Here is a 13,959-nt window from a genome sequence, read left to right as displayed (position 1 = left end):
CCGGCGCGAGGGGAAGCAGCGGGCCCCAGGCGGAGGGCCGCGCGGCCCGCAGGTCAGGATGTCTGCGCCCCACGCCGCGTGGCCCCGCCCTCGGCGCCAGCCCCGCCCCGACCTGTACCCAGCGCGTCCCGCAGGTGAGGACTTCCGCGCTTCTGAACGCGTGGCCCCGCCCCCGACCCGCCCCCAGGCGCCAGCCCCGCCCCAGTCTGTACCCGGCGCGGCCCGCGGGAGGAGACGTCCGCGCGGCCCCGCCCCCGTCTCGGCCCCGCCCACACCCCGGCCCAGTCCACCTGTCCATCAGTCCCGCCCCCGCCCCTCGGCCCGGCCCCCCTTCGGCCCGTTCTGCCGCCCGTTCTGCCGCAGGAACTTCCCGACTCGGGATCAAGCAGGACTCATGCCCTAGGTGGGCCCCGTGGCGTTGCCGTGGTACAGGCGAAGCTCTCCACGAGGGCGGGCTGCACTTCCGGGGCGGGGCACGGCCACCGGAAGTGCGTGGCCGCCCGGGGCCATGGCGGCGCTCGGCGTCTTCTGCGTGCTACTCGGGGCGGTATCCTGGCCGCCGGCCTCGGCCTCGGGCGAGGAGTTCTGGCCCGGCCAGTCGGCAGCCGACATCTTGTCGGGGGCGGCGTCCCGCAGACGGTAAACGTCCTCGGCTGGGCCGGTGGGCAGGGACCCGGCGAACCGGGAGGCGGGGCTCGGAGGGCCGGGAAACGGAGCGGTGGAGCCTCGGTCTCCCCTCGCCTCTCGGGACCCCTGGCCTGGGGCCGCGAGCCCCCCGGAAGGGCAGGCTGCAGGTCCGCGTTAGGGGGCAGGCCGGGGGCCCCTGTCACATGATGCGGGCCCTCCCTGGAGTTCGAGGAGCCCCTGAATCAGATGTTCGAATGGGGTGGTTCTTAAGAAAGCCCAGCTTTGTTTACCTGCAGAATATCCGTCCCATCCAGGTGTTGGTTGTTTCATAGATAAGTCTCAGGAATAAGAGACAAACGTCAGTGCCATTCAGCAGTTACTGAGGGCTTGACCGAAAACAGACTGCTGGGTGCGGGACGTCAGGATGGTAGATGGGCCTCTTCCTGGCAGGCTTGGGGGATTGGAGGCTCACGCCAGGGATCACAGCATGGCCTCGTTTGCAGTAACGGAGATGCAGAGAAGGGAGCTGTGAGGACATAGCAGAAGCTGAGGTCTCCTGCCTGCGGCTTGTGTAGAGAAGTCTTGCTTTACATAGGGCAGCCGTTCTCAAAGTGTGTCCAGGGATCCCAGAGGTGCCAGGCCGTTTTCTTAGAAAGGCCAGGATATCATCTGCCTTTTGCACACACTCTCTCGAGAGTTTACTGTGGAGTTTTTCCAGAGACCACCTGGCCTGTGATACCATACCACAGGGAATGAAGAAGCAGACAGGAGAATCCAGCAATCACCAGACCAAAAAGAGATTTGCAAAAATTAAAAACAGTGCCGCTCTTGTCCCTCATGATTTTTGTCTTGAAAAATATACTTATTTTTCATTTGGAAATTTGGAAATGCTAATGATAAAGGTAATATGTTTATTTTTGTTATTTTTAAGGGAATTCATAAATACTTTTCTAAAGTTCTTGCTCTAAATTCTAAATCAGGAATTATCGATAGATTTAATCCACATAAACAGTAGCCTTTGGGGTCCTCGGTAATCATTAAGAATGTGAGGGGGTCTGTAGACCAAGAAGTTTGAGAACCCCTGGAGGGTGAGTGCTGAGATTCTGGCTGCGAGACTCTGCTGGTCTCAGCTGTGAATTATTGCTGGTGGTTAAACGGATACTGAGAGGTCTTCTGCTCCTACTTGCGGGCTCTTTAAGTGACTGGTCCCCTAGAAACGGGTGGGCCGCCGCCTCCACGTTACAGACCAGAAGCTACGGACCGTGCCTGGAGTCGGGCGCTAGGCCGTGGACGTGGGGTGTTGGGTTTTCTGTGCAGAGCCTTGGCCCTGAAGAACCACTCTCCTGCCCTCCCTGCCAGGTATCTTCTGTACGACGTCAACCCCCCGGAGGGCTTCAACCTCCGCAGGGACGTCTACATCCGAGTCGCCTCCCTCCTGAAGACTCTGCTGAAGACTGAGGAGTGGGTGCTGGTGCTGCCCCCCTGGGGCCGTCTCTACCACTGGAAGAGCCCCGACATTCACCAGGTCCGGATTCCCTGGTCCGACTTTTTTGACCTTCCAAGTCTCAGTAGAAACATCCCCGTCATTGAGTATGAGCAGTTCATTGCAGGTGAGGCGGGCGGCGGTCCTGTAACTGGGGCCGGGCGGGCGTTGGTCTGGGCGTGAACGTCAGGCCAGGCCCGAGACCTCAGCCAGCTGGGTCGTCTCCCCTTGGGCCTTTGCTCTGCCTAGGGGCCCTGCTTCCGTTTCCCCCACTACCAGCGATTTTGACCTTTCCATAGGTTTTCTAGGGAAATAGATCTGAAGCATGTGAGCTATGTGTCCCCTCGCGTCTGAAAACCCCGGCCGCCTGGTGAGCTGGAGCTGTGATGGGGGGGCAGGACCACAGGCCTCCCCCTACGCAGGCCGGGCTGTTCTTACCTGAAGGAAGACATGTTGCATGTGTGGCATTGGCTGGGTGCTGGTGGAGACGTGTGACCACACGTCCTGTCTCATTTGGTTCTGGTCAGCCTTCTCATTTTAGTGTTTTTAAGAGGAAAGAATTGAAGATTTCTTAGAATGAAGGCTCTTAGAGCTCACCGTTGCTTTATTGAGAAGACATAAACGGTCAGGGACACCTCTGCCCCGATCCCTGGAGCGGCCCCGAAGAGCAAGTCACAGGTCCCGAGTGGCGGTCTTAGCGCTTCTGTGCGAGGGCCTGGCGGCCTGAGCGTCGCTGCTCCCGCGGAGGCCGGGCCCACACGTCCTCCTTGTCAGGTGCTGTTCTCACTGCACCGCAGACCCTGCCCCGCGGGGACGTCCTCCGTGTGGGGCTCCGCTGAGGCTGCAGGGCCACCGGGCGACCTGCTGCCGTCTGCGCTCCGGCTGGGGAGCAGCCTGCCTGACCCGACTCAGCCCGGGAAGCAGGCTCGGCCTCGTCCGCACGGGCCCTGGCGCCCAGGGGACCGGCCCCTGACCTGCCAGCACGGTGGCGCCTTGGCCACGAGGGGTGCTTAGTGACTGCAGACAGGTGTCGTCCCTGCCTCTCTGCAGGCCGTGTCCCTCGGGCCAGGCAGTGGGGGTGGGGACCGAGCCCCCGGGTGACACTGTGGCGGTGGCAGACCGGCCTTGACCAGCTCAGTTTTCCTGCTGCAGATGGGACAGGCATGGGGCGTCACGCCCGGAAGGCCTCCAGGCCGGCGTCTCAGCCCCGGTGTCGCATCCCCCCGCCCCGCCGTAGGAGGAGCCCCAGAGCCCGGGCCTCGTGCCCAAGCCAGAGAGAGTGTGGACGAGACACCGGGTCACTCGCTGTGGCTCTCTCGTCAGTGCGCTCCGTCGTCGCACCTGTGAGCACATCTTCACTTGTCGCCGAGTCGTGGCTGGGAGGCTCCAGGTGTGGGAGAGCAGTGGGTGAGGGGGACACAGGCCCCTGCTCTCCGGGGCCTCCTGTTGGGGGCGGGGGCAGAGCATGAGTAAGCGGCGGGGACCCACAGCGCTCGCGGCAGTGACCAGAGCCACAGGACGAGAAAGCAGGCAGGGGTGCGGAGTGCTGGGCGGTGGCCGTGGACTGGGAAGGCATCCTTTTCGGGGAGATGCAGTTTGAGTGGCCTCACGGGGGTCGAGAACGAGCCCCGGAGGGGACGGTCCAGGCGGGTCAGCTATTCAGGCGTCCCAGGGAAGGAGCACCCCCATGGGCTCCAGGCACCACAGGCGGGCAGCTGCAGGAGAGGAGAGGGGCAGAGCGAGGGCAGCCTGCGGCCGTCGTGGGGACTGGCCCCGCCCACGGCGAGGTGGGGGTGTGGCTGGAAAGAGACGGGGGCCCAGGCAAGGCCGGATGCTGTAAGAGGTCAGGGCGCTGAGCGGCCCAGAGGAGCTGCTGGCTCCTGGACAGCCCCCCCCAGGCAGCCCTCCCGTCCCCTGAGGGACCCCCATGTCCCGAGGTCACTTGTTCCATCATCTCTGCTTTTGTGAGCTTCCTCCAGTCCTGTTTGGGAAGGCGGTGGCGTTAAATACAGCGGTACTTCTCTGTATCGCCGCAGTGTGTGCTGTGGTCACCGTTCCTGTCCTTGTCTCCTGCAGAGTCTGGCGGGCCCTTCATTGACCAGGTCTATGTCCTGCAAGGTTATGCAGAGGGCTGGAAGGAGGGGGCCTGGGAGGAGAAGATCGACAGCCGGCCCTGCATCGAGCCGCCCCTTTACTCGCAGGACAAGCACGAGTATTACAGGTACCTCCGCGTTCGGGAACTCAGGCTGGTTTAGAAATACCTGGCTGAGACACACTTACCTTTTCCCGTGCTGTTTAATGTACTTGAACGTGGTCGTGGCGGTGTTGTCACCCCAGACTGAGCTGCCATCAGAACAGCTGCCTGTGGACGTGCTGCTGTGTCCTCCCCAACCCGCCCAAAGCGCCCCCCGCACGGGGGACCAGAGTAATCCGGTTCTAGACTTGGAGCAGCTCAGAAGCTGCTGAGAGCACAGCTGCTTTAAGGACAGTTACCGTCAGAACTGGCCCTGGCCCGTAAGCGTTCGTTCCGCCGGGCTCCTTCCGGGCCGCCCCTGCTTTCCTGTCATCGTACCGTCCAGATTCCTGAAGAGAGCTTCCGTGGTCTCATCAGATCAGATGAAATTTGTGGTTTCTTCAAAGATTTCCACAAGGTCACTGCCTGTGATCACGACCAATAAGTTGTGAAATCTTATTGGTGAACTAAGAGAACCAGCTGAGTTTATCCAGATCAGGCCGTGCGTGTAGACTTTACTTACTGCCCGCGGAAAAAGAAACCACACTAACCGGGTGCCGTGGGTCTTGTTTTCCAGAGGATGGTTTTGGGGTTATGAAGAGACGCGGGGTTTAAACGTTTCCTGTCTGTCTGTTCAGGGATCGGCTTCCATCATCGCCCCTGTGCTTCTGAGAAACACGTCCGCACGGTGAGTGTATGGTCTCTGGGTGATGGCTGGTGCGAGGGCACGTGTGTGAGCGTGTCCACGTGTGCCTGTGCTCCGTCCTGCTGGCTGGCCTGCGGGCGTCGCCGGAGGGTCAGACCTCATCCCCTCCCCCACCCCCTCGAGCCGGGGGTTCCGCAGTTGGGATCTAGGGGAGCCCCCAGGTGGGGCGACCGCGGCTGTTCTCCTCCCGGTGCTGCTCAGAGCGGCTGTGGTTTTGAGCCTCACGATGGGGGTCTCTGGTCCCACCTCTGGTGGGTGGTGCGGTCGGATTTACACCCGGATCCTGCCCTGGGGTCCTGTCGGAGGTGGTGGGGCGAGCGGGGGCCTGCTGGACGCAGCAGGGCGTGAGGATGGACATAGGGGCAGGGGGGCGGGCAGTAAGAGGGGACGGGGATGAGGGCCGTGGGGTCGTGAGGCTGCGGCAAGGGGAGGGCCGGGACAAGAGCGGGCCCAGCGGGGCCAGGAGGGTTTTGAAGGGACCACTGAGTGACCGGGGCTGGGGCGGCAGCCCGGAGCTGGCCTTGGAGGTTCCGCATGGGCGAGGAGTGCTTCCCCTCGGGGCCACCCCTGAAATCAGGCTCTCTCGCCGGCCTCCTCGAAGCCTGAGCTGTGAGTGGTCAGAGGAACAGCTCAGGCCTTTCCTGGACACACCGCCCTGGCGGCTACTCCTGGCCTCGCGTGTTGGGAGTGTGTGTGCGTGGCCGGTTCCTCCTGGAAGCAGAAGACCAGCCACGTGCCCGCCCTGCCACCAGAGGGTCAGCGGGGAGGGCTGGGGTTCCGGGCGAGCTCCTCAGGAGGGGGCTCCTGCTTGGTTTCTAGGCAGGGGTCCTAGGAGTTCCCTGCAGGTGTGAGTTGCTGGGGACATGGGGACCCTGAGAGGGCTCCTCCTCTTAGCCACCTTCAGTGTCCCTGAGCCTGCGCATGCACAGGGCAGGCCTCCTGTGCTCTCCGGGGCCCAGGAAGGTGCAGACTGTCCCAGCACGGCCCCGGTGTGCCAGAACGCCAGGCCGGGTCCCCCCCGGGCCTGTGTCAGCAAAACGCAAGTGGGTCCACGGAGGTAGCAGACGCCTGCTCTGCGCGGTGGGTCCCAGCTCCATGTGAGAGACGAGGTTGCTGAGGGTACCGCTTGCTGGGGCCCCGCGTTACTCGTCTTACAACTGTTCGCATTTCAAAAGCAGATCTGGCTGAAGCTTTGGGCTGTGGGACCGTTTCTTCTGAGTCCCATTTGTGAGTAAGGGGAGCTGAGCCCAGGACAGACTTGTGCCCGGAGGCCCCTCTGTTTAAGAGAGACGCAGGGGGCTTGACAGCGGGGAGAGGGCGGCGCTGAGACCCACGAGGCTCGACGGGGGTGGGGGGGACCCCCACCATGCAGAAAACTCAAGATGTGAAAAGCACTGACCAGAGAGAGAAGGTTGATACATTCAGTTACCTTAAAATTAATAAGCCTTGTCCGTCAATAGAGGGCGTTAACAAGATGGAAAGGCAAACCACAGAGAGGGGGGCTTGTAGCACGTCAGTCACGTCAGTCCGTACAGGGCTGGGTCAGGTACAGGCAGAGCTTCTAAAGGTCAGCGAGGAAAGGGCAGGCGGCCTGGTAGCAAATTCAGCAGCAGACGCTGTCAGGGATGCCGCCGGGGCCACGCTGCTCCTAGACCCCAGGGGAGACGCAGGCCGCCGCCTCCCACACGTGGCCTGTTGCTGGAGGGTCCTTTCCACGTGTGCTGATTCTTCAGGTTGCTGGATTAGCTCAGGCAGACCACCTTTCCTGCCCCTCGCTTTGCAAGGAGGGAGTTGTTCCTTCCCTGAAGAAGGGGCTGGCTTTTGGCTGGAGAAATACAACCGTGATAAGGACTCTTTCATTAAGGTGATTTTTAAAAATAAGAGTAAATACTGAGTTTTGTTCCTTTGGGGTAGCCATCATTATATGGCTTTGCCCTTTATCCAGTAACATGATGAGTTAAGCCATAGATGTTCTAATGCTGAACCATTTTTGCATTCCTGGTGTGAACTCCATTTGTCATGTGTGTCATCCTTTTAATATATTGCTGGGTTCCGTTTGCTAATTTTATGTTTTGTTTACTTGTGGGTTTTTTTGCGTTGAGAGTCACAAGCGAGCTTGGTAGCTCAGCCAGTTCAGTGGTTGGGACAGGAGAGAGTCCGTCGATGTTTAGAGCCACTTAGGAATCAGAAGCTTCTGCAGGCAGCTGCCTGTGAGAGGCTCAGCAGAGATTTGCCCAGACGCACCCAGTGTGAACATGAAAACCTTCTTTTCCTGTTGTTTAAAAATAGGTCCGTGATGTTAGACCGAGCCGAAAATCTCCTTCACGACCACTACGGAGGGAAGGAGTACTGGGACGTGAGTGTTGCGTGGCGAGCATCTCCGTACGTGTGTTTAGTCTTGGAAAACCCAAGGCCCTCAGCAGCTCTTGCTTTCCGCCTTGCTGACTAACCCGATGAGGCGCTTAGCAGGCGTGGGGGAGGGCCCACCGGTGAGCGTTGCCCCTGCCCAAGGAGGTGCTCCAGGGCGCGGGCTGGGGCGTCCCAGGCCCCCACTCCTGCACTGCATCGGCTGTCCTTTCCTGCTGACGCGCTCAGAACCTGGAATTAGAGCTCCGGCCGTGTGTCCTCAGCGTTGCAAGGTGGGGCGTTCTGTGCCCCGAGTCCTTAATAGCGGAGTTGGGCTCTGCTTTGACGGGGAAGCGCTGGCTCTGGGTGCACAGACGGTGACAGTGAGGCGGGTGGGCGAGAGGCTTCTCCCATCCTCCTGGGGGTGGGGACGGCTTAGTCATCAGGCGTCTGGTTTGGAAAAGAGGTGCAGTTCTGCCGACGGGGGCCGGTGCAACAGTTTGGCAAAAGCGTCAGACGTTCCCTGAGAAGAACCTTTGGCTGCAAGGTGGGGACCCAGGTGAAGTCGGCCTGGCCTGTCGGGGGCTCTGCCGGGCGAAGGAGCCTCCAGGGGCATCAGGGTGGGTGGGCTGCAGGGGACACGGGGTCTGCCCCACTCGGCTCCCATGCTCCCCCAGGTCCTGGGACCTGTGCAGAAACTGATCTTAGAAGGGGCATTTGTGTATTGTTGAAGTGAAGTAGAAGTTTTTAGGCAAATTACAGCTTTCTTAAATTAAAAATGAGCGCTGAGCTCCCTCAAGGCAGATACTTTGCAGCCTGGTTTCTCCCCTCCCCGCGGGGATTTGCGCCCCCCTCGTCTGGGGCTCCCAGTGGATGTGTCGCTTCTCCCAAGGCCCCTGTGCGGGAACCAGTTTCCCCGGATCTCTGCACCTTGGCACTGCCGACGGTGTGGACAGAGCCCCGTGGCCATGCCCCCCACCCCCATTTCCACATGGTGGGCATGGTATTTTCTGCCACAGGGGCTCCCAGGTCTGTTAATTGAGGTGCAGGTTTATTATTTATGGCAGGTAATATTTGAAAAAGAAAAACATGGTATTTGGTGTCAAAAAAATGCAGTTGGTATCCTGTAATCTCTGCACCTAATTCACGATGAAGGGCAGCCCCGCATGTGGTGAGGTCCGTCCCTGGACCGCGTCCTGTCCTGTCCCTGCAGGGCGTTGGTCAGTAATCAGTCCCTAGATGGACCCCGTCAGGCCCCCCAAGTCCCGCCCAGTCGTCACCAGCCTCAGCCTGTCTGGTCCTTCTTCCACCTGTGGAAGTGGGTGTCATGCCCCCTCTGCAGCCCCTGACCCCCAGCTCTCAGGGTCTGCCCTGTCTGGGGGTCGTTGATGCCTCCTGTGGGCGGGCTTGGCAGGCAGAGGCCCCCAGGTGGGACCCTGCTCCCTGGACGCGCGACCTGGGTGCCTCCTGGGCGGGTTGTTGCGGAAGCGCAGAGGTGTCAACACGTGGACACGGTGGTTCTGTGCCTCATGACAGCATGTGGTCCCCGCCGGCCCTGAAGGGTGGTGACCCCCCCTCGGCACCTGCGGGGGGGAGGGGTGACAGGCGGGGACCCCGGGGTGGGGGGGGAGGGGTGACGGGCGGGGACCCCGGGGCGGGGGGGGGAGGGTTGATGGGTGGGGACCCCGGGGTGGGGGTGGGGGTGACGGGCGGGGACCCCGGGGCAGGGGCTCACGGCCCGTTGCACCCGCAGACCCGGCGCAGCATGGTGTTCGCCAAGCACCTGCGGGCCGTGGGGGACGAGTTCCGGAGCAGGTACCTCAATTCCACGGACGCGGCCGACAGGATCCCCTTCGAGGAGGACTGGACCAAGATGAAGGTAGCCCCCACCTCTGTAATCCTTGGTTGGGGGCACGCATTTTATCTCTTCAGACACCTGACAACTAATCCCCTCATTCAGGAAAGGGCAGAACGGGGCACCTTGTCTGTCACGGGGCTGCCCGGCCCCACTGCCCCAGTCGCCAGAGGCGCCGCTCGTCAGCAGCGAGCCCCCTGTCCTGGTGCAGGTGTAGGGACGTTGGTCAGCAATCGGTCCCTAGATGGACCCGATCAGGCCCCCCACGTCCCGCCCGATCGTCACCAGCCTGTCGGGTCCTCCTCCACCAGGTCAAGCTGGGCTCTTCGCTGGGGGGCCCGTACCTGGGCGTCCACCTGAGGAGGAAGGACTTCATCTGGGGGCACAGGGAGGACGTGCCCAGCCTGGAGGGGGCCGTGAGGAGGATCCGCAGCCTCATGAAGACCCACCAGCTGGACAAGGTGTTCGTGGCCACGGATGCCGCCAGGAAGGGTACATGGCTTCCATCCGTCTGTTTCTCCCACAGTTAATGGGAGGGGGTCGTGTTTCTGTGCTTCTCGTCCCCCTCTCCGTGGTCCTGCAGTGTGAGCGCATGCACACGCATGTCTCCTGCGGCCCCGTCACCTCCCGTGATGCACCTGCAGAGCTGGATGGGCTCCGGAGGCTGCTGCCCGAGATGGTGCGGTTCGAACCCACGTGGGAGGAGCTGGAGCTCTACAAGGACGGGGGCGTCGCCATCGTGGACCAGTGGGTCTGCGCACACGCCCGGTGAGCAGCCCCTCCCGCCACGTACATGCCTAGCCCGTGTCAGAGGCTGAGTCCTCACGTGCAGACCCCCAGCTCGGCCCTCCTTGCCTCACCCGGGGCCTCTCCTCTGTCACGTCTTGTCTCGGGGGAGGGGCCGTGCCCGCTCCGCCCGCCCCTGAGTCCTGGTCCCCAGGTACATCTCGGGCACCCGCGGGGCACCCTGCCCAGTGTCCCGTCCTTGTCACGGGAGGCGAGCTGCCCACAGGGACTTGGGCCCGGGCCTCGGGGGTTCCGCTGGGGCTCATCTTCCCACCAGCGCTGGGAGGGCAGGGCTGGGGTGAGTAGGGCACTTGGAGTAAAGTGGAAAATCAGAGCAGAGTAGGTGATTTTCTCTCTCCTTCCAGAATTCTCAGACATGCTGGGTGCAGGGGCGTGTGTGGTTTCCCAGGTAGACGTGTGCCCTGTCCTGTTCCAGGGGACACCTCCTGCAGGCTGAGCAGAGGGGTGAGGGCGGGCTCAGCTCCACCAGGGGTGCAGGGAGCAGCCCCAGCCCGGCCCTGTGCTCTGAGCCCTGCCCCTCGGCCCCGAGGTTCTGCTGGTGGGGGGCGGGGGAATGGGGTTCGGGGCTTCGCTCTTCCCCGCCCGCCTTGGGCTCAAACCTGGCGGTGACAGGGAGCAGACCTCCGGCACGTGTGTTCCAAGATGCCGTCCCTGGAGGGGGGTTTCTTCCTTCTCCAGCTGCAGCTCCGCCCCTCAGCGGGGAGGCCTGCCTGGCAGGTTGAGCTTGGCCCTGAGCCCCTGCCCCAAGCAGCCGAGGTCTAGCAGTGGCCCGAGCCTGCCCCCGGTGCAGGACCTGTCACCCGAGCACCTGCGGCTGCCGCAGCCTGGCCTCCGGGCTCCTCCAGCCCAGGCCGCGTGGTGGCGATTGGCCACGGGGAGCCCCGGCCGAGGAGACTGGGGTGGGGGGCCGGGCGGGCACCTGGGGTCGGGGGTGGGCGTGGCTGGCAGGTTTGCTGCGCAGCCCCGGTGACCTCACATTTCTCAGCAGGTTTTTTATCGGCACTTCGGTCTCCACGTTCTCCTTTCGAATTCATGAGGAGAGAGAAATCCTGGGGTTGGACCCCAAGACGACATACAACCGGTTCTGTGGGGACGAGGAGAAGGCGTGCGAGCAGCCCACGCACTGGAGGATCGCGTACTGAGCCGGCCCGCGGGCGCCCCACACGCGGGCTCGCAGCTGCCCTTAGGACAGGTGGCGCCGCCGGGGCAGGGACCCCCGGCTGGGCAGCGGGCTGGCCCCTCTCCGGTCTCAGGCCCGGGAGCCCTGCGGAGCCGCGCTGCGTCCGCCCTGCCTTCCCCAGGCCCACCTGTCGGGCGTGACCCAGAGCCGCCGCTTCCCCGGGATGCGGGTTGTTGGCTCCGGATCCGGAGCCGTGTCTCCGCGGCCAGCGAGGCCCCCGTGATGCCTCGGAGGTGCCGGCTTGTCCTCGTTGACCGTGGTCAGGAGCGTTTCCCGCGGCGTCGGGCAGGCCTGGCGCCTGGGCCGCTCCTGTCCCGGGCGGCAGCCACAGTGCTGGCCCCCCGTGTGCCACAGAGCGGGGCCCTTGGTCCTGCGCTTCCCCCCGTGGGACCCCGTGCCAGCTGGGCGGCGGGCGAAGCGCCACGTCACGGGGCCGGTCTGAGGCCTTTGGGGGCCTGTGATGCCCTTGCCCCATCCGCCCCCACTGCCTGGGCCAGAGCGTCGGAACATTCCCTGGCGAGTCCCGGTGCCTTGTGTGCTCACGGGGACGGAGCCCCCCGGTTGTCTGCAGGGTCCATCCAGCTGTCCAGGCTGTCTGGTCTGTGCCGGCCACAGCAGTACGAGGGGTGGCCGGATGCTCGTCCTCGATCCCCGCGCGAGGGCAGGGGTGCGGCCGAGAGGAGCGGGGTCACTCCAGCCTCGGAAGGTATCTTGGGGAGCAGCTGCTGCACGCGGGGCGGAGGCCAGTCTGCAGAGCCCTGTGCTGGGACTTCAGCACGGCCGCCACGAGGGAGCTGCCGTGAGGGCACTGCTGGGGCCCCACCCCGTCCCCTCCGACTAGGCGCCCAACTTGCCATGACACCTGGGGTGACTGGCGACGTGGGCGCCGGGAGCCCTGCAGAACCCATGAGTCTGGGCCCCGGCCACCCGGCGTCTCCTCCCTGAGCTCTGGAGAGGCCCTGGTCACACAGCGGGGTCCTGCGGTGTCACCGCCGTGCCGGGTGAAACCGCGAGATATTTATTCTTTGTCTGTTTGTACATGAAGTATTAATAAAATACGTTTTCTAGAAACGGTGCTTTTTCCCAGCGTGCATTCTCTTTGGGCTGAGCGCTGGTCCAAGCGTTTGGACTTGGCCGCTCCCTTCCTTTTTAAGAAAAGCTGTGTCGTCGTCGGTGTTCACGGCCGTGAGCATCGTGGAGGCGCCAGCCTGCCCCGCCGGCTCTTCGTTCTTTGCACGTTGGCCGCCAGGCTTGTTTGGAAAGAGCGCGCGGTTCTACAGGTTTGAGAACTGCTGTCGTCTAGGTGCCGAGGGGGCAGCAGTGGAGCCTCCCTGGGGTCTGCATCCTGCTGGGAAAGACCAGCCAGCGAAACCCCACCCTAGAGGGCAGGGCACGTGGTGGGAAGGCAGGGAGCTCCGGGAGTGGGTGCGGGCCACGCGGCGGAGGGGGCAGGGGTGAGTCTCAGGGGCAGTGAGGGTGGGGGCCGCCGGGGGTCTGTGGAGAAGCGGGGGACAGCCTGGAAGCCGGGCTCCAGGTGGCTCTGTCAGGGCCGCCGGACGTGGGGTGGGTGGTCGGGAGGTGGCGTCTCAGCTGCTGGAAGGACGTGGGGCCGGGGCCTGTGGTCTTGGCCACATGGAAGGGCCGAGGGGGAGGGGCAGCCGGTGGGGACCCTGACCGCGGGCGGGGCCAGAGGAGGAGGCGGCCTCCGGGCATCGCACCCCCGTCCTGACAGAGGAGACGGGAGGAGCCGTGGCCTCGTGGGCCTCCCCGGCCCCAGGCCTGCCCACGCTCTCGGCTCTGCCGTGTCTGACGGGGCACCGGGCAGGCCGCAGGAGGGCATCGTCAGAGCCTGTCTGGAGCGCGTCGTGCCGTCGTCGGAATTTCCGAAACACATCGAGGGTGAAGGAAGGCGAGCCGGAGGGGGTGGGATGGGGTCGCTGTCCGCCTCAGCGGGGGCACGCGTGGTGAGTGTCCCCCGAGGGCCCCAGAGGCCCCCCCAGGGACGGCAGCCGCCCTCTGCAGGCCGGGGGTTCCCGGACGCAGAGCCACCTCCCTACATCCGGGGCCGCCCCACCCTGCGCCCTGATTTCGTGCCCGACTCTGAGGTCACAGGGTCGGCGCTGCACCGGGGCTTATAAATAAACCGCCTGGTCACAGAGCGCATCCCTGCATCGCTGGCCTGGACAGTCCCGCTAGATCAGGGCATCAGGTCCAGGGGACAGTGGGGGAGCCGTGCCACTGTGGCTCCCTGGGGACCCCAGCCGTGCGGGGCCGGTTCCCCTGCACCACGGGCCAGGCTCCGGGCTCCGAGGGGAATTTCTGCGAGGTGGCACCTTTGTCCCCATCCCTGGGCGAGGCGTGAGTGTGTCGTGGGAGATTGTTTTCTTATGATGATCAGTCTGTGCTCTCAAAGCCCAGGGGCCTCCAGAGACCCCATTTCAGCAGAGAACCTTCCCCGTGAGCTGAAGGAGAACGGAAGCCCCCCTCTGTGGAATGATGACCCTTAATTGTCTCTCGCTTCCTGTGGGCAGCAGGCGCTCGTCGGCGGGGTCTGTTGTGAGTCCAGCTGTCGGGGGGTCGGGGCGGTGCTCCTCCGCTCGCAGGACCGCCTGGACGGGGACGGGGACGTGGATGGGGGAGGGCAAGCCTGGCTGTCTGACCTTGAGCCAGAGGGGCCACGCGGGCCCTGCGTCTCGGCCCGGCCCTCCCAGGACGGAGGGTG

The 13,959-nt window shown here is 63.6% G+C and overlaps 1 protein-coding gene across 3 annotated transcripts; it reads left to right on the top strand.

Moving 5' to 3' along the window:
• Positions 1-355: 355 nt before the first annotated feature.
• Positions 356-12,311, top strand: POFUT2 (protein O-fucosyltransferase 2). Of its 3 annotated transcripts, none has more exons than XM_057545913.1 (9): positions 356-639; positions 1,987-2,237; positions 4,187-4,331; positions 4,921-5,031; positions 7,339-7,405; positions 9,149-9,274; positions 9,562-9,742; positions 9,895-10,018; positions 10,402-10,928. In XM_057545913.1, exons 1-9 carry the CDS (start codon positions 509-511, stop codon positions 10,664-10,666), a joined length of 1,401 nt encoding a protein of 466 aa, XP_057401896.1. In that variant the 5' UTR covers positions 356-508; the 3' UTR covers positions 10,667-10,928. The 3 variants fall into 3 exon arrangements, with proteins under 3 accessions (XP_057401896.1, XP_057401897.1, XP_007172710.2); XM_057545914.1 differs by lacking the exon at positions 10,402-10,928 and adding an exon at positions 11,043-12,311 and having other exon boundaries at positions 359-639; XM_007172648.2 differs by lacking the exon at positions 10,402-10,928 and adding an exon at positions 11,046-12,311 and having other exon boundaries at positions 364-639.
• The last annotated feature ends 1,648 nt before the right edge of the window (positions 12,312-13,959 follow it).

Source organism: Balaenoptera acutorostrata, chromosome 4 (assembly GCF_949987535.1).
Source record: "Balaenoptera acutorostrata chromosome 4, mBalAcu1.1, whole genome shotgun sequence".
Lineage (NCBI taxonomy): Eukaryota > Metazoa > Chordata > Mammalia > Artiodactyla > Balaenopteridae > Balaenoptera > Balaenoptera acutorostrata.
This window is presented reverse-complemented; position numbering and strand designations above follow the sequence as displayed.